At 47.6% G+C, this 23,799-nt stretch overlaps 1 protein-coding gene across 5 annotated transcripts in view; it reads left to right on the top strand.

Annotated features, from left to right (window-relative positions):
- Positions 1-23,799, top strand: part of NRP2 (neuropilin 2) — an 88,613-nt gene that overhangs the window by 20,209 nt on the left and 44,605 nt on the right. For all 5 annotated transcript variants that reach the window (XM_033064385.2, XM_033064382.2, XM_033064383.2 and 2 more), the window contains exons 3-7: positions 8,112-8,293; positions 12,479-12,709; positions 13,230-13,385; positions 15,257-15,426; positions 16,537-16,692. In XM_033064385.2, coding sequence (XP_032920276.1) covers positions 8,112-8,293; positions 12,479-12,709; positions 13,230-13,385; positions 15,257-15,426; positions 16,537-16,692 — 895 coding nt within the window. The remainder of the gene's footprint in view (positions 1-8,111; positions 8,294-12,478; positions 12,710-13,229; positions 13,386-15,256; positions 15,427-16,536; positions 16,693-23,799) is intronic.

The raw sequence follows: 23,799 nt of genomic DNA, 5'->3' as shown, positions 1-23,799 counted from the left end.
CTCAGGGGTACCAACCAGCCTCTGCCAGCAGCTAATTCCTCCCACACCCCCAGACAGTCCCTGCTGTCAAAGAGAACCATGTGGGAGGTCACTGCTGCTGCCAATGCACAGCAAGTTGTGGCACACGCATGGCACAGCCCTGGCCCTCGCTCAGGACTGACTGTGCTCAGACTTGGCACCGCATGGCTCAGATGGCCATTGAGCTGCAAGTGCCCATATTTTGAGGAGAGAAGGGGGTAGGAGATGCTGTGCAGCAAGCACGGAGGGATCAGGCAGTGGTGCACTGTTTGCCCCAGAAACAGCTCTTACTACAAGCTGGCACAGCCAAATTGTGGGAATGCCCAAATAGTGGAGGCTGCAGGCCAGTCTTGGCAGCAAAGCTTCACTCGCTTGTGCATCAGCTGAGGCAGGAGCCGGGCTGTGAACAGGCTGTGTCTGAGAAAATGCGGGGTCAGAAAGTCATCCTATGGTGGGCCAGTCCCAGGGTGACCATCCATCATTAATGAGGGATGGAGACAGCCAGGAGGGTGAGGGTGGGCTGGTCAGGGCTCTGTTCTTACAACCTCCTTTATACAATTGGTGCTTAACGAGGTGTTTATTTCAGTTTTGTGCTGAAAAAAAGCCAGTGCAAATGAGTGGAAAGATAGTGGAAAGCCCAGCTACCAAGCTCTGATCCCCATCTCATGCCAGCTTTTACTCTTTCCTTTTGCTTTTCACTGCATGTAGTGTCTAAGGCCATGACTGCTACTGCACCAGCAAGCTGTGATGGGGCACCACTCGCTCCTGTGGGAATAGGGCTGGCACAGCATGCCATGTGAGCATTCCCTGATCCTCATCAGCACCCCAGAACTTGGACAGCCTGATCTAAGCTCATCCCCATCTATTGCCTGGGTTGTCAGGCACTGGATCCCAGCAGAAAAGGGAAATCAGTCCCCCCACTGCAAAGAGATCAAAGTGAGCATTTGCCCTTGCCTTCTGCCTGCTCTGCTGCTTTCCGACAGTAAATTTTCCTTTTGTGGTTGTTATCTTTTATTATATTTATTTTTTTCTTTCTGTTAGTGATCAAGTGCCTGTGAGTGGTGACAGTAAAATGACATAGAAACCAAAGTCTAATTTTTTCCACAGATGGATTGTAGCAGAAGGAGAAAAGTGCAAATGCATTTTCTCAAGTGTCCTGCGTTTTGGGGTATGAAAGGGTTGTGAGTTGCTTCAGTTCCCTTAGAGCAGCAACAGAAGGCAGAATGCCATGGGAAGGGGGTTTATTCTGAACATGCTTTATATACGTTATTCCCTATTTCACCATGATTTTCCCCCCACCAATGAACACCACAGACATCTTGCAACAAAAGACCCCTGTAGCTAAAAATAGAAGAGCGAGGAATTTATAGAGATGGTTTTGGAAACAGAAATAAAATTAAACGGCCATGTGTAACTCCTGAACAACAGCCTGCAGAAAACCCCCAAAGTGCACATTAGCACATCTCTTTTCTTATATAATGGTCGGTTTTCCAGGCATGCCCCAGATGAGAGCACTTCTCCAGCCCTTCCGCAGCGATCTGGCAGCACAGCTTGAGGGAGGCAGCCTGGGGCTGAAGGGCGAGCCTTTGCTCTCCTGTCTCAGGGGAGGGCAGCAGCATGCCAGGAGCTGAGATTCCCTCCTGAATCAGAACTTGTCTCAGGAGCACTTTGCAGTCATGTTTTATTCGTCCCTTTGCACAAAGTATTTTGGCTACCTTCCCCCCTGCATTAAGTTAGCAGGAACTGCTGAAAGCCTCTTCCCATCAGCAGTGCTTATAACGGGGTGAAAACAACAACCCAGAGAGTAGAAATAGAGGCTCTTTATTGTTTCCATTTTTTGTCTTTGAGGCATTTTTGAAGAAGCTTTCCAATCTAACAGGGTTATTTTCTCTCATTCTCTATTTTTCTTTTTCTTTTCCTTTTTCCTTTTCTTTATTTTTTTTCTTTACCTTTAACTGGATAACTGGATTTTTTTAATTTCTCAGAAATTCTGGTCAGATTTTTTGAGGAGATAAGAAAATAATCCGAAGCACAGTAGAATGATTACAAACCCCCACAATACTGTGATTACACAATACATAATTGGATCCTACAAATTCAAAACAAACTTCCGAGAAATCCTAAGCAGTTTTGCCTGTACCATCATCCCCCCACTCCCTCCATACCAGCCTAGCTCTGTCTCTGCTGCCAGGATTTTTGTCATTTCAGTCACTGAAATCCAGTGAAATCCCTTCAGATTCAGAGCAATTATAGCCCATTTCTCTCTGTTGTTGCCAGAGTCAGTTATTTCCATAAGGGCAAAACAAGGGCAAGCTCTGTGAGCATATTTTGCCTCAGCATAGGCAAAAATGGCCCCAAAGGGTTCAGACTGAGATCAGATTCATCTCTGCATTGTTCAGACACCAAAGCCCAGGTCTAGTCAGTCAGAGTGATTTAAAGTACTTCTGTTGTCAATGCAGAAGAGCAATTAATTCCATCCCAAGCTGGGTGTGAGAAATCTGCTTCCACTGAGAGCAGAGGACGTTTTGTTGGCTAAATCTAGATGTGGTACAGGATTTTTAGTTCTGTGCACACATCCATATCAGGGCCTGTGCCTATGAGGAGTGATTCTCTTCTCACACCAGGATAAATTAGGAGTGATTACCCTTAAAATGATGAGTTACACATGTGTAAAACCAGTTCAAGTCAAAGGAGAATCCAATTCATCTGCTGTATTTATAATTAATTACTCTGATTAAGGGCTGGCAGCTAAGATCAAACTTCATTGCTCTTGTTTCATCAGTGGTGCTCGCCTCTGCTATCATGGCTGTTAAAAAAAAAAAAGTCATTTAAAAGTCCTCAGTAGCTTCTGGAACAATTTAATCTTTGAAGGGTATGTCCTCAGGATTGTGTAAACAACATGGAAAAGTGGTTTTTTGTCTTTTGCAATGTAACCACCCATGAAATAAGGATTTGGTTGGAAGGTGGCATACAAAAGAGCATGAAGATGGGTGGTGACACAGAAAAATTGACTAAGCCAGGTAGCATGTAATGGGCATTAATTCTAGTCACCTCTTGATTGCACAACAACCACAGAGATGCTGGTTCATCATTTCTTAACTATCTCTATACTGCAACTGCTATTTAATTTCTAAGAAACTGCCTGTTCTTAGAGGTTGTTCAAAAGACCTTATGCTTTTTATAACAATTTCTGAGAAACAAACCTCCCACCACCTTTTCAAAGGGGAACAATTGCATTTACTAGCTGCCATTGTGGCTAAGTACAGGTGTTCCCCAGCCTACCCCCAGAATATTAACACCTGCTGAATTTCACCAGAATTGCAGTTTTTCTTCCTCTCCTCAGCAGATGCATTCAAGACACAGTGACATACGGTTCAAGTAGATCAGCGGTCTTGAAGGCTCGAGTCAGCCCTGGGCATTCCCAAATTTAGGGTTGTTGGCATGCAGTCTGTACCTATTTGTCTCCCTGTCTATCTAGGCCAGATTTCTCCAATATAATATAATCTCTCCAGTCAAGACTGGCTTCTATTCTTGGCTGTGCTGCAAACTTCCTGTGTGACCTTGGGGCAGACACTGCTCCTCTCTGCCTTCCTACCTCCCAGGGTCTCGTGAGAATCCCATCATTACTGTTTGCCAGCTGCAGTCATGAGCCCCATGGAAACGCCTATAAATAATTGCTCCAAATTAAACATTGGGGAAGTTCAGGTTCAAGCCTTGCCTCTCTCTCTCCAGTCCTGGCAAGCACTGGAAGCTGGGCTTTGCTGAGTGCAAGTCCTCACCTACTTCAAATCATAGCTCTAGAGAGGGACAGAGAAAGCTGCCAGCTATGTCAGAGCTTGGCCAGTCCTCCTTAGGCTTTGAAGCAAGGCTTGCCCAAGTTTGTGTATTCAGAAGGCTCATGGTACAGCTGGGAACACATGAATAATTTGTTATTTGTTACTCATGTTTCTCCCCATCCTAAGCTGCTGTCCCTGCAATGTCCCTTAAGGCATGTTTCAGGGGGGAAGGACTCGGCATCTCTTGGGACCTGGGGATGAAGGTCAGTGGGGTTGTTGATTTTGTGTTCAGCAGTATGGGTCACTAAACAGGGTGTGTTGAGTGTCCCTCTGGAGAGGAGCACCCAGAGGAATGTCACAGGCTTTCTGGTGCTGCTCCCCGGATAGGTTGAAGTCTTTCAGGAGCTCAGCAGTGCCTGGGTGAGCTCCTGGGAGGTCTCTCCTGGCCCCAGGGCATCATGGAGCACAGCTCAGTGGTCAAGGAGCAGATTAGCTATTTCGGAACAGAACAGGACTGAAAAGCTGGAGGTCCTCTCATAATCACTACAGCTGGGGCTTGTTTGCTTTTGTTGCACCTCATTTGGGGAGCCAGCAGCAAAATTACTTAGGAAAAATAGAAAGGAAAGCCTGGGAAGCAGAGGCTGACTGGAGGAAAAAACAAGCAAACAAGCATAATACAGGCTGTAGAAGTGCTTTATAATTAGTTTATAAAAGCTCTCTTAACATCAGCAAAGCACCTTCTACTAAAAATCTGTAAGAAAAATGCAGCAATATGGGTAAGCATTGTACATTTTTTGTTTAATTCTGTTAAACAGCTTCAAGAAGAACATCTTGTATTTCTCTTCTTTCTCAGCCTCCATTGTCTGGGAAGTTAAAAGCACTTCAGCATTGCCTCCCAGCCTCAAAACTCCCTGGTGAAAAGCTGTTTGAGATGGTTTCAAACCAACTCACTCAAGTGGCAGCTCAGAATATCTTGCTGTTGTGCCATTGGAGGAGAAGCCACATGTGGTCACCTTCCCTGCAAAGGAAGAGTTTGTTAATCAATTGGTTATACTTGTGGGTTACAGAGGTTGCACTCTGTTTTTGCTTGGCTCTTTGGAGCAATGCCTAGGTGGGGAAAAGTGGCCATGAAATGTGCTGGAGATGGCAGCTTTCCCGGTGGAGGTAATGCCAGAGGTCAGCCCACAAGAATGTGGGTGCATGTTGAGTGGAACAATGGATTCGGTTATATGAGTGAAATGCAAATTTCTGGGCACTGTGTGAGACAGTTTGAACACATTGCAGCATAAATGTGTCCCACCCAGCTGTGCCCTGGGCCGTAGTTATCTGAAAATGAAATGGTTAGAATAGAAAGCATGGTTGGGTTTTCTTCCTTCCAGTTTTCCTTCTTGTTTTTCACAAGGGAAGAAGAAAGTCTAGAAGCCATGCTTAGGCTTAACAGGAGCAAAGATTTGGCCAAACTGGATTGTAACATGCCCAGTGACCCAGGATGAGGAGAATGGGGTTTATCATTTGAGGGCCAAGGCATGGACATGACTGAAGCGCGTGGTTCCAAAACAATCTGTGGTGGGGATTAGCTGGCATTCTTGCTGAAGTTTGGAAGTTTAACATGGATGTCTTTGGTGTTTCATCTTGAAAGCCTAAAGCTTAATTGCTGTGATGGAGAGGAAGTAGGGGCTCCTGCTCATCTGGGCAAGTGCTGTCTCCCGAGTGTAATAGTTCCCCGGTTCACACTCTGTTTATCTGACCCAAAGAAAAGGTTTTGCCTCATGCAGAGTAGAGGACTTGGACCAAGATTTTTTAACTAGGGAAGAAAACTCTTACACATTTATATTAATTTTACATTTGGCAAAAATTATTTCCTGAACTTCTCGTAAGAGCTTTTTTTCAGTTGTTTTTAACATTTGATTTATTAAGGATTAGCTCCAGTATGAGAAAGCTAAGCTAGATGCTTGAATGAAGCCAAATAGGGCTTAATTTAAAGAGGAAAATATTTCCTGATGATTTACTTACTAGATTCATTCTTTTAATTTTCCATTTGCAGATTGCCCATGAGCAGATTGCAATATTCCCTAATTGTATGTATTATTGGAAGTCTGTCACCCATTCAATAAGCAAAAATTTCTTGGTTCAGGACTTGCTTCTGAAATTCCAGGGCTCCTACTGAACTGGGTGGCTTGAGGAACCATGTGGACAGCACTAGGATATTTGTTGTGCTGGCTACAGCAGAAGCTGTGATCATTGCAGTCAAGTAGCTGAAGCCATGTACCGTGTTGGCAAGGTACAACCCCACGAGGACACAAACAGATGTGATTTCCTGGGATGCAGCTAACCTCTGTGCATGAAAATGGCAGCTTTTACAGCCCACTCCATTAACTGTGTTTTGCCAACATTCATGTTGTTGCCAAATTAATTTTTTGCCACACACTCACAATTTAACTAGTAGCCAGTAGTTCTGTGGCACAGATGTGTACTTCAGATGTGGAAGGACTGCAAGCATGCTGAAAGCAAGTAGTTATTTAGAGAACAAAATGTCCCTGCTGTTTGCTCAGTACTACTTTAAACAAATAGACAAACAAGGAGGAAAAAATTCTACTTAGAAGAAGCACTAACACTGCCTTCTATGTTTCTCCTCCCTAGAGAGATGGTAGCATGAAGCCACACATGATGGACATTAGTGGGGTCACACAGGGTGCTGCTGCCTGGTGTCAGGGTAATAAGAGGTCACGAGGTGATAGGGGCTAGGCAGGGCTGAGGAGAGAGCAGGGGCAGCAGATCTTCATTTGCACTGCTGTGATTCCACACACCAGCTAAGCCAAATGCTCTTCCTCTTCGAGTGCCACTTCTCAAGACCGCTTGGATTTCACCTTGGCCAAGCCAATTGAGTCTGTAATGAAGTTAAAGGCTGGGTGATTGCAGCTAGTTGAGTGCTCGGTCCAGCATAGACAGGATTTTATCTGCAGGCATTTTACTTTTGGCTCTCAGCCTGATTTAGTCCCAGAAAGGAGTGAAACCAAAGCCGTCTGGGCCATCTTTCTTTGTGGAGGAGCACACTAAGTCCCTGTAAGTTTGTTTTGAGGTTGTTGCTCGCCGATATGTGCTTTGAGGAACGGGAATGAGTCACATGAGGATCATTCTGTATCCAGCAAGCTACTTCTCCTTTCAACTCTCCATTCCCAAACAGAGGATCTCGTGACAAAGAAGAAAGGCAGATTCCTGGCAGCCTGGAAATGGTTTTTTCCTCCCTGGCCCCGTAAGAAGAGCTGTAGCATGTTGTTCAAACAGGTTGATACAGAGCAAATAAACAGTCCTAGAGAGATGGTCACTTTCTGTAAATAGCAGTGTGCTGGCCAGAGAGGAGAGGGGAGGGAGAGCGTGGGTGTTAGAAAGCAGCTGAAGAACAAGATGTACACGTAAAAGCTGTTTGTTTCTTCACAGCACGCACAGCCTGATACTACTACCTTGCCTACTCATGGCCTCGAAAATATAAAGGGATCTGTGGCAGTTTTGCCTTCCAGCCAAGCTTTGCAGCCAGCTTTTGTCTCTGCACTCGGAGGCAATTCTTCTAACCCTACGCATTCCTCCCCCACACCAGTCAGATATCCAGGCCAGTGGATAGGTGGAACACCTTCAAGTAGGACTTTACAAAGGCAATGTCGCAGTTACTAATCAGCAATAATGAGTGTGGGTACCCAGCTCTTAGACAAAACTTCTCATCCACAGAAAATCTTCATTAGCACTTAATAGAAGAGGATTAATATTAATATCCAAGTGCGAAGTGAGTGTACCTACCATGCTTGCTAAAGGACCAATGTGGTGTCAGTGTACAAAATAGCTACCTGCTCACATGGATTGAACATTGACAGTCTCACACTTGGTATGTGCTTGGCCAATTCCCACATGGATACTGGAATAAAGTGAACTCTGCCAAACAGCACAACGGCAATTCAGAAGAGAGGCCAGGGGAGAGCAGTCCCTGGGGAGTTGTATCTGAGCTTCTCCCCTGCCAAAGGAGTTTTGTGGAAGTGGAGGTAAAGAGTGTCCTAAATTTTGCATGTTGGCTGTGTAGGTGAAGCGGATGTATGTGCAATAAATTAATGATGTGAATGGCAGCCGAGGAAGGGACCTAAACATAGTCAGACAAAAGAGAAAAAGTGTTTTGGGGTCTGTGGTGTGGTGTGAATAAGAGAGTCTCGGGTAGTGTCTGGAAGACATTCTGTGAAATACACAGTACCAGGAAAGATTTTTGTTTGTGCCTGGCATCCCGAAACATGTCCCTGACAGATGGTTTCCCTGCCATTCCACCTGCCTCCGCAGGTACGACTACATCGAGATCCGCGATGGAGACAGTGAAGCAGCAGACCTGCTGGGAAAGCACTGTGGGAACATTGCACCTCCTACCATCATCTCTTCTGGCCCCTCTCTCTATATCAAGTTCACCTCAGACTACGCACGGCAAGGTGCCGGCTTCTCCCTGCGCTATGAGATCTACAAGACAGGTGAGTGTCTGAGTCAGTGCCTGTCTCCCAGACTGTTTGACACAATTATCTTCATCTGGACATGCCTTTGACCACCTTTTCAATGTGATTTCTAGCATATTTTCCAGAGATAAAGGACTTTTTTTTTTAAATATAAGCAAGTCTGTGCATCACATTTCCAAGAAGATGTTGGTGGCACATGACAGTGCATTTTTGGATCACAATGTCGCAATTAAAGCAGACTTCCTCCTTAAATGCTCTCTTGTATTTGAGGACTAGAAACATATATCTTTACTCCCTGGCATGTTCAGAGCTTGTTAGGGCTAAAAGGGGATTGTCCCTCTGTTAGGAGTGCATGGAGCTCCCCCTCCTGTGGAGTTGTGATTCAGGGTTGATCAGTGATGCTGTGTTTTCTCTCCATGAATGTGGGGTTTGTAACTGGGGATCTCTAGTTTTCAAGTGATTGCTGTCAGCAATGCTGTCAAGGTCTGAGGCAGCACCCTTCCAGGCTGATGTAAGAGGAACTGTTCATAATTCTGTTTAATACTATTATTGAGGAAAGAAAAATCTGCTCAAAACCCTTTTAATAGTGTTTCTGTCTAAATATTTGCCAGAATTTTGTGCCTGGGAAGAAAGAGGCTTGAAAAAACAGCCCCCGCTCTGTGTGCATGTGAGGGAGGTGTGTGTGCATGCTGAGGGAACAGGAGAGTTTTTTGCGTGGGCACGTGGGCACCTGCCCTGTGCCCACATTTCTTTGGTGATGTGCTGGAAGAAAACACTCGCGGCTTTCAGTCATCGCATCCAGCACGAAAAAACAATGTCTGTGCCATGGGAAGAACAAAAAAGGAGTACAACAGGGTTGCTTATCCAGCCTCTCCAAAATAAAGAGGGGCCCTGGGCCAGCTGTGCAGCAGGCAGAGGTGCACAGACAGCCCACAACCTGGCCATAGGTAGATGTGAATGTGGAGACTTTGCTGTGAGAGAATGAGACTCCCTAAATTCATTGTGAATACATGAGGACAGGACATGTGTGTGAAGGTTCAGATGGAGAAGGAAAGCTGGCAGTTGTCTGGACTGCATAGCTGGCCATTGAGCTGTTGTGCAGCCAGCTCACCACCACTGTTCGTTTATGGTTAGGATGCAGATTAGTCCTGAAAGTTTAGTGATTCAGCCAGATATTGGGGTTTGCTAAGGCCATTTGCCATCACAGAGGATGACAAAGAATGCAGGTGGGAAGACCCACCTCAGCCCCCCTTGCCTCTGTCTCCCTGCTCACACCTCCTGTGAGCCCAGCAGGCTATGCTGGATGGTGTCTGACCTCACACTGGGTCTGTGCCCTGACTCAGGGCAGGAGGCAGTGGGCAGTGGCCCAGTCATGCTGTGGGGAAGGGATGGCAGGCAGGAACCCTGTCGGTCTGGTTGGGAGCCAGAAAGGGAACAAATACACAAGGAAAGTGTAGAAGTTGTTACTGGGAAGAAGGGAGGAAGAGGAATCAAGGGCTGATCTGGAGAGTGGTACTGGATGGAGGCTGTAGCTGAGTTTGTCTCTCGATGTAAGTCCCTGCAGTACTGCCCTCAGGTCTGAAGTGGTGCTTGGGACTCCTTTTGCAGGCAGCCATCCTCTCCAGATACAGCCACACTTTCTTATAGCCACAGCCCACGAAATCAAGCCAGGCAAGGCAGGTTTTGGCACAGGAGTGTGGATGAGCCGTGATCCAGGAGCACTCCCAGCCCACATCTGCCCAGCCCAGTCCCAGCCAGGGCTCTGGAGAGGGCGGTGGGCAGCGCTGGCTGCAGGGCTCCTGCAGTACAAGCAAACCCTGCCTTTTGTTGGCAGGCAGGCATGGGCCAAGTTTCTGTCTGAGCTGTCACGGTAACCAGCAAGGGTGTCACTAGCTTTAAGGTCATCAGATTGTCATTGTCCACAGCAGTAAAGGCAGCAGTGGCTGCAGATTCCTTTTGTCTTAAATGTGACCTAAAAATCCAACTCTTTTCAATGGAGCATTTATTTCCCCACCTTGTGCTAAATTTCCCTTATCACAGTGTGAGAGAGGAGCAATCTGCATACAAACAACCACATACCAGTGTTTGAATCCCCTGATGGGTATCAGTCAGCAGTCTGTGGGCTGACAAGAGCCGCCTGCCCTGGCTGGTCCAGCCTCCTGCTGCTCCCTTTGTGAGTCAGCTTGGCAGGGCCAGCCTGAGCTCTCCAGCGCTGGGCATCAAAGTCTCCTCTCAGGCTGGCCTGTGCTGCCCAAGCCAGCATGACTCCCGTTGATTATCTGCAGCTTCCTTATAAAAAGCTGATCATTGTGTCTGCTGCTATTAGCCGAAATATAGACAAAGATGCCAAATGCGATAAGAGCCCCACATGAGGAAACTGTTGTCTAATGTGGTGACATAGTTACATCTTGCCATTCTCCAGAGGACAGTCCTTGACTCTGGATTTAACCTTTGATTTTCTCCCTAGCTCGGAGCTTGTGTTATTTTCACTGTTTATCTGTTTGTCTTTCAGGTTGTTTGGAATGAAGTACACCCTTATCCTATTCATGACATTATGCTATGATTTGTGTTTGGCTTTTTTTTTTTTTTTTTGCCTCTGCATTTTACCCCACAGTTCACACCAGAAAAGCTGGCTGCTTCATTAGGTAGTCAATTAAGAGCCTCTCCTGAGTAGCTCTCCAGCCAGGCACTGCATAATGCAGAGCAAGATCCTGCTATTACTGCAGGCTGCTGGCCTGACTCTGTAGGTTAATGCTGAATTGAATAACAAGTCTCCTATTAGTCCTGGGAAAACCTGTGCTGCCTGGAAGAGCCAGAGCAAAAGGGTTTGAGAGAGAAGGAAAGTGTCCCAGTAAAAATGAAGCAGAAACCTTTGCGAATGCTACTGCCAGGTTGCAGCAGTGGCCAGCAGCTTCTCTAACACCCCCTTTTCTCCTCTCATAGCTCCAGGCTGCAGATTTCTGTTGCCTATTGTCCTGGCAAGAGTTTCAAAGTCACCGTGGTATGAATATGACACAAATTCCCCTTTGCCCAAGCACCCCGAGGCACCTTGGCTGCATGAGCGGGGGCACCGAGCTGCAGCCGAGGCCAGTGCTGAGGTCAGCAATAAATAAGAGGCAACATTGTCTGTCCTCCCCACCACGCAAAGGTCTTCCTTAAGGATAGAAATAACTTGCATATCTGGTGTGGATGGCTCATTCTGTGAAAAAGAGGGCTCTGTTTCTGCTCTCAGCAGAGACCTCCCTGCCGTGGCCTCTGTTATCCCCACTCTTAATGTGGCCACGTTGTGGAGACGTATGCTGGAGCTGGCCCCTGTCCCTTATGCGGGTCCTGGGAGGGCTGCAGGCTAACTGTGCACTTCCCAAAGGTTTGCAGCAAACAGTGGAGACATTGGCACCCTCCCACAGGCCCTTTCACTGTGTAAATATTTGTGCTTCCGGATTTTCTCAAGAGGAAACTGAGGCACAGATATTTATGCTGGAAGACTGGAGTTTGCAGGAGACTGGCCCATGGGAACAGCCTTTCTAAAAAGAACACATCCCACTACTCCTCTCTGCCCCATCCCAGGCAGTTCCTTCCCCAGACAGGGCTCCTCCATCCGACCTGGGGCTGCTGCGGCGCCTTGCCCGCGTGGCTGCAGCTGGCAGCTGTGTTATGGGTACAGTGGATGGCAGCTCCCTGCGTGCTGGCCAGCCTCTCTGCAGGCTCTGGAGCAGCACACAGGTCTGCCAGGTCCGTGTTTGGGGGATGGGTTAGAGTGCAAAGGGCCAGCTGGGGGAAGACAGGCCAGCTTGGTGTGGCCTCCCTGTCCACCACCACCGGTGTGAGGGACGTGGCAGGGTGCTGGCCTGCCGAATCACAGCAATGGCTTTGGATAGGATCGCTCTTCTAGTCCTGGTTTTGGGGTAATTGTCAGGAGGATCAGCAATGATGTACAGATTATATCTGCAAAGCTCTCTAAGGGATTTCAAACCATGTTATCCACTACAGTGGCCTCATGGTCCTTGTCTCTCCACATGTGGAATGCTTTGAAAATCACCTTCTTGCTTCTTGGAGTAATTCCCACAGCTCTTGAGCTGCAGGACATTTCCAGAAGTGAATACACAACCATACCAACTCAGAATGGGGTTTCCAAAGGGTTAAGTTGTTGGCATTAAGCTTCATTGTTGCTAAGAAGGTTCTGGGTTTTTCCTGCTGCTACAGGCTCCGAGGACTGCTCCAGAAACTTCACTGCCTCCAACGGCACTATTGAGTCTCCAGGTTACCCTGACAAGTATCCACACAACCTGGACTGTGTCTTCACCATCATAGCCAAGCCAAAGACAGAAATCCTCCTCCACTTTGTGCTTTTTGACCTCGAGCATGACCCACTGCAGTCAGGGGAAGGAGACTGCAAGTATGACTGGCTAGACATCTGGGATGGCATCCCTCAGGGTAAGCCACGGCGTGCTGCACTGCTTTCCTTGGCCCTTCCTGGTGTCTCACAGAGCTCCAGAACTGTGCAGCCTGAACACCAAGGGTGCCTAACCTCAAAAGTGGCTGCAGCTTGCAACCTGCCATCAGGGCACTCCATGGCCAGCTTGCGCACAGTGTGCCTGCAGAAGGCTGCATCCATTAAACCACAAACTACTGCTCTGTTGTAACCACTGATCTGAAAAGCCCCATGGGACATTCCAAACACCAGCAGTTCTCCCTCAGGGAAGGGTAGTGGGTTCATGTAATCATGGGAGGACCTCCCTGCCTAATAGCAAAACTGATAAACAGAGCATTCTGGAGCATTTCCCAGCAATTGCAGAGCAATGCCTGCTGCAGTGGATATTTCTGCACTGCATGGCACCAGGCTGATAGATATAAAAAATAACCCAACCCCTGAAGCCTGTCTTTTTTATCCTCCTGGTGACCCAGGAGGCTGGTGGGAAAGCAGGCATTATCTTCACTGCTCTTTCTTTTGCAGTTGGCCCCTTGATAGGCAGGTATTGTGGTGCTAAGATGCCATCGGACATCCGCTCAACCACCGGCGTCCTCTCTCTCTCCTTCCACACGGACCTGGCAGTGGCCAAGGACGGCTTCTCTGCTCAGTACTACTTGATCCACCAGGAAGTCCCAGAAAGTAAGTTGGAAATGTGTGTGTATGACCTAGTTGTGTCCCCTGTGTTTCCCATCTTTCCCAGTTTGGCATATGCAAGAGTGAAGCAGGCAGAAGTGTGGCCAGGGGCTGGCTCTCCACCAGCAATGCAGACAGCAGTTTCACTTAGGTCTGTTATCTGTTTCTGATAGAAGTAAGATTTCAGTAAGAATTTCACTTTCTGACCTTTTGTTGACTTTTCACTTGCTTGTGAAGTCTTCTTCAATACCTTTTGGGTTAGAATCCTTCATGTGTGTGCTCAGCCCAAAGGATTTAGGGGAAGACTTCAGCCCAGCATGTGCAGTAGATTCATTAAAGCATGGGGGGAAATATATGCTCTCTCTCTCACTCTGGTTTTCCAGAAATTCACAGTCCCAAACCACAAATTGGAATTTCTTGGCTGTCTAATTAAAGATTGCTTAAAGCTCTAAGAATCTCAAGCCAAATTTTGTTTTATAACCCTTACTAAGGGAGGTAAATTGATGTAGAGTGAGGAAGTAAGTTGTGTGTTCTGAGAATGAAGAGCATTTTGATTCTTTGTGATAACACTTGCAGGCAAGGAAAGGTTCCATTTGTTTTCCCATGGTATTTTTGCCTCAGAGCTACTGTTCTTGACCTCTGTTCACAGTGAACCTCTCATACAACAGAAGAAGCCTTCAGGACACCCCTCAGTCCCAGAGAAAGAGACCTGCCACTGAAAGCCTGAGACAGAGAGCAGGGCAGAGTAGGGGGTGTGCAGCACCAGGGCAGCAGGGTTACAACCTCTTATTCTGTGATTGAGTAAGGGATGTTCTGCTGAGGCTGTGAGAGTTACGGACAAGCATGAGCTCTTCACCATTACCCATTGCCGCACTGAGTTGATCTGTTCTTTAATCCCTTTTCTGTTCTGGATTTGGAAATAAGATGTTGACCAAAAAGCTTGAGAAATCAAGCACAAAAGCCTTTGTTAAAGTGCCAGGTCTGTTTTCATTTATGGCGGTGTAAACTGAAACTTTAATAATAGCACTGACATCCTAACTTGGCCCATCATTTCCACCCAAACTTGACTTGGTCACATTAGAAACACAGGCAGTTTGGTGGAACCCTGTTGGTTTACAGCAGCAGCACACTTGGGCCCATGCAGTATTTTCTATCACTGTTTTCTTTGCTATTGTTTTTACAGCACAGCTGCCATAAAATAGATGAGATGTGCCATAAAACTGAGCTAATTGTGACTTTTAAAGCCTTAGAAGTGAAGAGATCCAAAGAAAAGCATAGCAGTGTGTTTCATTATCTTGTCTGGTTAATCCCTACAGGCCTGATACCACATACATATATACATGCATACAGCTATACACAGACACACATGTGCATCCCTGCTCTCACATGCACACAAAACCTTTAGAGCTGCCCATTCCAATCCTTGATGTTCCTGCTGGCAACAGTAAGCACCCTCCTAATGTGTCTAGCTGTATTCCTTGCTTTGTCAGTGCTTAGATTTCACCCACAACCTTCAGGAAGATATGAATTTTGTGGCAAGGGTACTTGGAACATCTTGGTACTTGGTGGAGGTGGAGGGAGGAAAGGGACAGAATTGTGTCAAAACTAAGTAAAGGTGAAGAAGACAGAGAAAGGGAGAAAGATCCAGAATGTATTAGTGCTCAGAGGGCCATGCAAACACAAAGCTGCCCTATCTATAATTTTTCAGTGCCATCTGTGAACACACACAACCTGCAAGATGGTACAGATCTGTTCATCTTTCCAGACAGGCAGCTTTGCTCAGGGTTAGCTGTAGAGATTAGTTCAGGGCTGCCTTTCACTTGGGGGTGAAGTACTGAGTCTGTAAACCAATCTCTGTATGTGTGTATCTGCTCTAGACTTTCAGTGCAATGTGCCTCTGGGGATGGAGTCTGGCAGGATCTCCAACACGCAGATCAGTGCCTCCTCCACCTACTCAGATGGGCGATGGACCCCTCAGCAGAGCCGGCTCAACAGCGACGACAACGGCTGGACCCCCAATGTAGACAGCAACAAAGAGTACCTCCAGGTACCTTTCCAGCCCCTCTCCTCTTCCCCCACCAAATGCAGTGTCACGCTGTTAAACTGCCCCTTGACCATAAGGCTTGTTGAATTTTTTATTGCCTCTGTGGCTCGTGGGGAGCGAGCAGCAGGGGAGCTGCAGTGCCTCGGTGGAACGCGGCAGGCTGGCTCTCCCTTTAGCTTGCCCGCACAAGGACTGACTCCATCCGCTGCCTTGCTCCCACCCCCTCCTTTCTGCCCAAGCCTTGATGGACTTTCCATCAGACTGACAGAGACTGAGAGACCTCTGCCACTTACAAGGGCCACTGACTCCGCCACTGGGCTGAGGACCAAAGTCTCCAGGGGGTGCATAGAAAAACAACTAGAATAATATTTATCTCATCAGTGATGCAGGGAGAGCGAGCGGGCTGGTGTCAGGCAGGGGGCTGACAGAGCAAAGGCTTTCCCTGGGAGCTGGTTAGAGCCACAGTGTGTCCACACACAGCTTCTGGCTGTGTCACATCGCCGGGAGACACTGCTTGCTAAAGGGCACTACGAGCAGGAGGTGCTGAATGTCATTGCCTCCAGCAGACGTCTCATTCTTCATTCATGGCAGGGCTACTAAGCCAGCTCTGCTGACCTTTCTCAACCCATGTTGTAAAACAAAAAAAACAAAAACAAAACAAAACAAAAAAACCAACAACAAAAAAAACCCCAAAACAAAAAAGAACCAAAAAAACAAACAAAAAACCAGAATAGCAATGGAAAACTAAGAGTTGCAGCACTTGCTAATTGGATATCATGCTTTTATTTTACATGGAAAAAGTCAGTCTCTGTCCTGCTTTAACGGAGGTGCACTTCTGTGCAGATCCTATTGCTTGGTCTGAGGCAAGAAGAAGGCTTTGTGGTGGTCTCATATAAACAGACATCAAGATCCTTATCTATTTGTGGCTCAGGGTTCTATTCTGCTAAAGTCAGCCCTGGGAAGGGTTTTGGCTGTTGAGCTGCGCACCCACAGATAGAGTGAGGCTGAATTTGCACCTTTTTATTTTTCAGAGACAGAGAGAGGAACTAATTAGCCACTCTGGACTCTCAGGTGGTCACCATTCTCTTTCTTGTCTCTTTTTCCCCTGGAAAGGTGGACCTCCACTTCCTGACTGTGCTCACAGCCATTGCCACACAGGGGGCCATCTCGAGAGAAACCCAGAAGGGCTACTATGTCCGTACCTACAAGCTGGAGGTCAGCACCAATGGGGAGGACTGGATGATGTACAGACACGGGAAAAACCACAAGGTAATGTCCTTTGTGTCTCTTCTGCCTGCACCTTGCTGAGTCTTGCAGCCAACAAGAGGGAAGAGAGCTGAGAGATTTTGCAGGCCCAGAGGGTTTAATCTGTGAAGGACCCTTTTTCTTGATGACAGCTAAAAGAGTGATGATGCTCTGAGCAGAAATAGTCCTTTCTCCTCTGCACAGCAATGAGGGAACACTATTCCTTGGAAAACCTGGCTGCTGCTGCATCTTTTGTGGTGGTGAGAGTATGTTCTTTGACTGCAGATGAAGGAAAAAATAACACATGCAGCCTGTGTTTTGCCATATAAGATTCATTGAGCTTTTATGGTTGTAGATCCGTCTGCATGCTGGGTTAACAATCACAAAACCACATGAAACTGTAGTTCAGGAGTTACTGAGGCCTGGAAATGAAAGGGCACAAATCCTAAGAGGCAATTGCACCGTCCCAGAGAACAAAATGAGCAATAAATTATGAGAAACAATTCAGGCAGCCAGAGCTGTGGGATCTGCACTAAGCAGGCATGGTCAGCAAGGGTGCATTGATCCCTGGGAGCTGTGCATGCTCTTGCTGTGTTTGGGGGACACCCATAGAGAAGGAGGAGGGAGGGTAAATATGGGTGTTCATTCATTTCACACCATATGTGTGCGGGTGTGTGGCCAGGAAAGGTAAACTTGGAGTGGTCTGCCTGGGAGGTTTGGTGTATGGGGTAAAGGTAGCCCTGGTGCTGGGCTGGTTTTTCTCTGTCAATGGCTTTGGTCATGGGGCTGTTCCCAGGTTAAGGGTGCCTCAAGAAAGCACTTGCCTGCTTTTCTGTGGTACCCACCAGCACTGCTGCTGCATTCAGTCCTTCCTGCCATAGTGTGTCCGTGTGAACTCTGTGGCTGGAGTCCCACACACGTCCCAGTAATTTTCAATTGCTCAGCACTTCTATCAAATTAGCTGTCCCTTCCCTTTGCTGGCACAGGCACTGCTGGCATGAAATGCAGTAGCCTGCCTTGTCCAGGATTCATCCAGACATTTCCTTCCCTTCCGGGCTGTGTGATTTCCCCTTCCCCACAAGTGTGCCTTAGGTTCAAATTCCCTCTGCTTCCCAGAATGAGTCCTCTCTGTGCAGAGGTACCTATCAGGGTCTCATACCTGCAATATTTGGAGTATTTAAGCTCCTCATGTGCCAGTGAGGGAGTGTTAGTCCTATTTTAGAAGTAGGGAAATGTAGGTACAGGGCAGCCCAGCACCACATAGGGGAGTCCTCAGCTGGACTCCCCCAGATCGCGGGTGGGCTGGCTCCAGGACAGGAGTTCATGTCAGAGCTCATGCATAGCTCTAACACAGGTGGTTGTAGGATTGTTTTGGATTGACACCAGCCAGGTTTTAGGGTCTTGCTGGAGTGTAGAGCAGTGGTGGTGTAGAGCCTCTCTGCTCTCCCAGGACCCACTGGTCACAGCAGATCTTTATGGGGGCCAGGGCCACCTCTCCTCACCCCAGGTGAGTTTGGGGTCTCATTGGGACCTTTGCTGTAATCTGAGTCAGGCAGGAGATACTCATGCTGGGCAGAGAGATGAGCTATATAAACAGCTCCTTGTTTCAAATAACCATTGGCAATAAATTTACCTTTTCAAGCCTTAACTGGAGCAGGAATCTGGCCTGGAGGGTGGTTTTATTCACAGGAGAATAAATATCCCATCTTTGCAGTCCTGGGCGTTGGACACTGTACCCTCAGCCAGGGTGGAGCAGGACAGCATGATTGATTTCAGTGCTGCTAAGCCAATTTACTCCAGCAAGACCCTAAAACCTGGCTGGTGTCAATCCAAAACAATCCTACAACCACCTGAATTGCCACCATTTCAGGATTTGGCCCTTGATTTCTGTCAGCTTTTTTCTACTCTGTTTTCTCTTTCCATTAAAAAAGTGGAAAAAATCAAACCTCTTCTTTTTTACTCCTCTATTCCAGTCTCTATTCATTCCCACATTCTGGCCTTAATTTAGCAGACACCTCCCAAGGCTGGAGGATAAGTAATTGCTTTTTGGTGGCTCGCCTACCCCTTGCATCCGAGTGACTGCTTTCCTGCCCCACCAAACAACTGGCTGCCAGCTGCTGAGCTACAGTGGGGCCAGGGCACTGGCCTGGTGCTGGGGGCTCTGGTCTCACTTTCAGTGCCCTATGTGCATTAATCCCTCTGTTCCTGTGCTAAGCAAGCTCCCAGATGCCTGTGCTCGAGGTGCAGCTCCCTCCCTGCATCAGTGCAGAGCTCCGCACAGCCCGGGCTGCAGCACTGGAGCAAACCATGCCAAAGAGATTCGTCAAGTCTGCCGCAGCTTGATTTGGTGCCATGAGGAGCAGGGAGGGAGGGGAAGCTGTGGACAGACAGGGACTCTCTATATACAGATAGATACATATATATATATGCACATACCTATATCTACACATGCATATGCACATGCACACATAGGCATATGGGGTGTACCAAACACTGCTCTAAATTTCTGCCAGCTCTGTGGGCCAAAAGCAATGCTCTGCCATGTATAGGTGGGTCAGCTAACATTCACATCTTCATCAGGGAGCTAATGCAAGAGAAAATCCAGCGAGTGCAGGAGGGGTGGGGAGGAGAGGATGCTCCCTGCAGAGGATGGGAAGCTCTCACTGCCTCTCTTTTGCCCCCTGCTTCCCCTCCCTCCGGTGTTTCAGATGACAGTGGGGCCAGGGTGTTTCCCTGCCAAATGTGATGGCTCACCTTTGAGTCCCCAGCTGCTGGCACTCAGCAGCAAGGGAAACGGGAAAGGCAGGATGGAGCAGCGGAAAATGTGATTAATACGTGCTCACAGCAGACAGGGCTGGCTGGGCTGTTTCCGTGCTGAGCACTGCTATGTTTCTGGGATGGGGAGGCAGGGCCAGCAGGAGTGGAGCTCCACACTCACTTCCTCCCCTTCCCACCCCATCCCTGCCAGGCTTTCCTCCTTCCTGGCAGCCCACTCCCCACAAAGCCTGGCCCAGACATCCCCTGTCCAGGGTGTGGTGCTCTGTCTTTCCCTCAGGTATGGAAGCAGGGGGGAAGGCTAACCCAGCAACCTGGCCAGAGGTGCTGTGCTGCCTTCCTGTGTGTCCCTGAGAGGGAAACAGAGAGGACAGTGGCCATCACCACCTGCCATCCCATACTTGCCCCTTACTATACAGCAGCATGTCCCCACCAGGGGACAGGGCCAAACCCAGCCTGCTGCAGAAAAGCTGGTCTGGCTCTTGCCCTCCCTGTTGTCCCCCTCCTGTGACCTGGGGCCAGGCCAATGGCCTCTGAGGTTCTCTTCCAGGCATTGCCCTGGTGTTCGTGCCGAGATCTTATCTGATGGTTTAAAAATGTTTTTAGAAAACAACAACTCTTCTTGAACCCAAGGAAGGAAAAGAGCACCTGGCAGGATTTGACCTTTTGTTTTTGGCCATTTTCTTCACCTGGCAGGATTTGACCTTTTATTTTTGTCCATTTTCTTTGGACAGCCTCAACTATGAGGATTTTATCACAAAACCAAGTTCTCATCCATTCTGATCTGCTTCCTTCTTTGTAGCATCTTGCGTTACAGCTCCCGTGTGATCTGAGCTGCTCCATCTTAGTAACTGCAGAGATGAGCTCACAGGAATCATCTGGTGTGGCAAGGGACTGGGGATGGGATGGATTTCAGGATTTGGAGTGGGTTGGGATGAGTGCTGCTCTCACTGCCTCCATTGCTCTGTGTGTAACATGCAACTGAAACATTTGTTTTCAGAATCTGTGGAAGTCAATGGACGAGAAATGGCAGCTAACAGGAAGATCCAGCTGATGTGCATTTTTCATTTCTTACTAATTTTGATGGTTTTGTGCTTGTTATTAGTTAACTTTCCTGGGCAGCATTTCAGGTGGTAGCTGCACGAAGGTTGAATTGCTGCAAAGAGCAGTATCTCAGCTCTGTGTTGGAGCTGGGGACATCAGAGGTTTTTGGTGCTGGCAGAGAATATTTGGGATGACTCTTTGGAGACGCTTGTGCCTTCCCTTAGGAGTGCTCCTCTGTCTTTTCAGTCCTTAATCAGATGTCCTGTATTTATTCACCTGAGGAAAGAGAGAAAAGCTTTCAATCCTGTGGCTTTTTTATCTGGAAAAATCACGAAAAGCTGGTGCAGTGAGCCAGTGTTTCTGTGCAGAGACATCATGGTGCAGAGGATTTGCCCTGAAACATCCAGGTCCCAGCCTGCTTCTGCTGCTTTTGCAGGCAGGACAAAGACATCAGGCTTTGCCAAAGGCAGCCTTGCGCATTCACCCTTGGTGCAGTACCTGGGGAGAATTACAGCCCTGGCTTTCCTAGCAAGGCTGCAGCTTTGTATTTCTGGGCCTGATATCTCCTTTGCAGGCTAACATAGCACCACTCCTCGTGTCCCTGATGACTCCCAAATCTGAGTGGAGCCTCTCAAAGACACGGAGCTGGCAAGCCCAGCCCAGCACACTGTGCCTTGCCCAGACACTGTGCTTTGTTGAGTGTTGCCAAGTATCATTTTTCTTTTAACTCCTTGTTCCTGGATTTAATAAATCCAGAACTATCCACCCTCCACTTGAGCCAGAATCCTCCCACCATCAAACATGCCCCATTTTATGCCTTCCCCGTCTGACAAGGAAAATAATCTCCCCTACTTTTCTCCTTCATGCTTCTCTGTCTAAATCCTGAAGCCCTAATCCTGTTAGCATGCTCTGTTCCAGGGCTCTGTCTCCACAGGAGTAACATAATCCTGCAGTAAATCTAGTGGGTCCAAAGAGACACATACTTACGGACGAAGGCAGGGCTGCTGCCATCCTTGGCCTTCTCTTCCTCCCTCAGCCACTCTCTTCAGCACCCCAAGAAATTGCAGAGTGGCCAAGCAGCATAATAAACAGAGCAGGAGAGAGGTTACCCCCTACCCCCTCCCTGACTCGCTGCCTCTTCAACTTCATGGGATTTTTTTGTCTCTCTGTCCTTCATCTCCTTCACTCCAAACTGCCAGTGGCACAATTCCCGTATCCACTGGAACTAATGTAGCTTCAGCAATCCCCTCATCACCCTATGATGGTTCCAACACATCAAAAGTGCAACCTGTAAATGCTGGTGTGGAGCTTGCATGTGTATGCACATGGAAAACTTTTGCAGTCCTCCTCTAGCCTAGACATCATGTCCCCTACTTTTACAGCCTCTGCCTTACCACTTGCTTACTGCAGCAAATTAATTAAGCAGGTCAGTTCTCATTGATTATCAATTTAATTTCACATGCAGACCTGCTGTCTGGACTGAAACAGAAGTAAACATACAGTGTGTATGGGGAGAAGATGGGCAGCTCTTTCATGCAGCAGTGAAAGAGAGTTCCCTTGGCTGTTTCTTGGAAGGTGCTTTTAATTTGTTAATGGTTTTCCCATTTGTCTTCTGGCTCCATCACCCTTCAGTGTGTGTTCATGTGCATGTGTGCTCTCTGCTGAGTGTATATCTATTTATCTATCTATCTCCCTAGATCACAGCCAGGTATTTTTTTTTTCTGCTGGTGTAAATTACTGTGACTTCTTATACTTCGATGGTGATATGTTGATTTACACCATTCGAAGACTTGGCTCAAAATATGTGCTGAGTGGGATGGGAAGCAGAGAGGACGGGAGGAATAGCAATGTTCTATTTTGGTAGAGAGGGAAGAAATCTTTGCTTTCTTGGCACTCCCAACTTCACACATTTTCTTGCTAGTTCTTCCTATGCTGTGAGTGCTAATTTGAGGCAGGATGTGGAGCCTGTTGAAGTCAATGGGCCTCTCTCCACAGTGTGCTGGGGCTCTGGGGTCAGCATTTTCAGTACAGGGAAACCAGATGGTCAGGGTCAGACCCTGGTCAGCAGCATCAGGACCTGCAGGGTCACAATGCATTTCACTTGGGAAGGAGGCTGAAAGAGCAGGCATGTGGGAATACCTCAGGTCTCTAACAGCACCAAGCCCATGCCCTCTGGAGTGGCCCCTTTCTGTTATGCTGAACAGGGTGCGAAGCTGTGACTTGCTGTGACCAGTTGGGGCTGTCCAGAAGCGAGGTTCAAGGGAACAGATCCTAGCAGTGCAGCTGATAGCAGAGCTGGAAGTCAGGTGCCAATTCTGCCCTCAGATGCTGGCAGTCCAGAGTGTCATGGCCCAGATTCAGAGTTCATAGCTTGTTGAATGTGATCTAGCCTGAGTAAGTTGCTGGTTTCTTAATCTAAAGCAGAATTGAAATTGCTCTTCTTGGAAACAGGTAGTTGGGATGAAGGTCATCTAAGAGGTGTTTTCAGCAATGCCTGTAGTAGTGATACAGTTTTTGGGCTCAGTCCTGCTTCTGCTTTCTGTCAAGCTTGACTGTGCAGAAGTCAGCAACAAATTATGCTGGTGTAAATTTGGATTCTGGCCCCTGATGCTTGTATGTGCGAAGTGAGCTAAAAAAGAACAAAACTTGAAATATGTTAAATCAAAAAGAGCAGCAAACCTCTTCAGTGACTGTTAAACATGCTGGTCCATATGCAACCTTTGGCTCATGGAGTCTTCACACTGCTGATAGTGGGAAGCAAATAGAGGTTGCTGGGAGAAGACTCTATTGGACTTGCTGCCCTTGGACATCTGCTGGGGCCACCATTAGGAGCCATCCTCTGGGACAGAGAGACATTTGGTCTGACTTGACATGCTGCTCCTTGTGCTAAAATAGTTGCACAGGCTCAGATAAACATTTCCTGTCCTCCGGTGTTAGGTTCAGAGGTAAGGTGTTGTGTGTCAGCTTCTGTGTTGGCATAAAGCTGAAAGCTTGCTGTGGTGTGGAAATATATCCTTTTAAATTGTGTGTGTGTCTGTGTGTCTGTGCCCATGGGTTTACAAGACACACACACATCTGCACACACACACACATGCCTGGAGAGTGTTTCACAGTAACCACTCTTCTTATAGCCCTCCTGCTGGAAAAAAGGGTATTTGGTGTCTGCTGAGCAAGGAAAAGGATGGGAAGTGAGGTCAGACAGGATAAAATAGGATATTAAAAACACATAAACCATGCTGTGTTGCTAAACGGTAGCAGCATGATATATATTCTCTAGATTAGCATTTCTGCTTAAGTTCACATCAACTCCTC

The sequence above is a fragment of the Catharus ustulatus genome, chromosome 7, assembly GCF_009819885.2.
Source record: "Catharus ustulatus isolate bCatUst1 chromosome 7, bCatUst1.pri.v2, whole genome shotgun sequence".
Taxonomy (NCBI): domain Eukaryota; kingdom Metazoa; phylum Chordata; class Aves; order Passeriformes; family Turdidae; genus Catharus; species Catharus ustulatus.
This window is presented reverse-complemented; position numbering and strand designations above follow the sequence as displayed.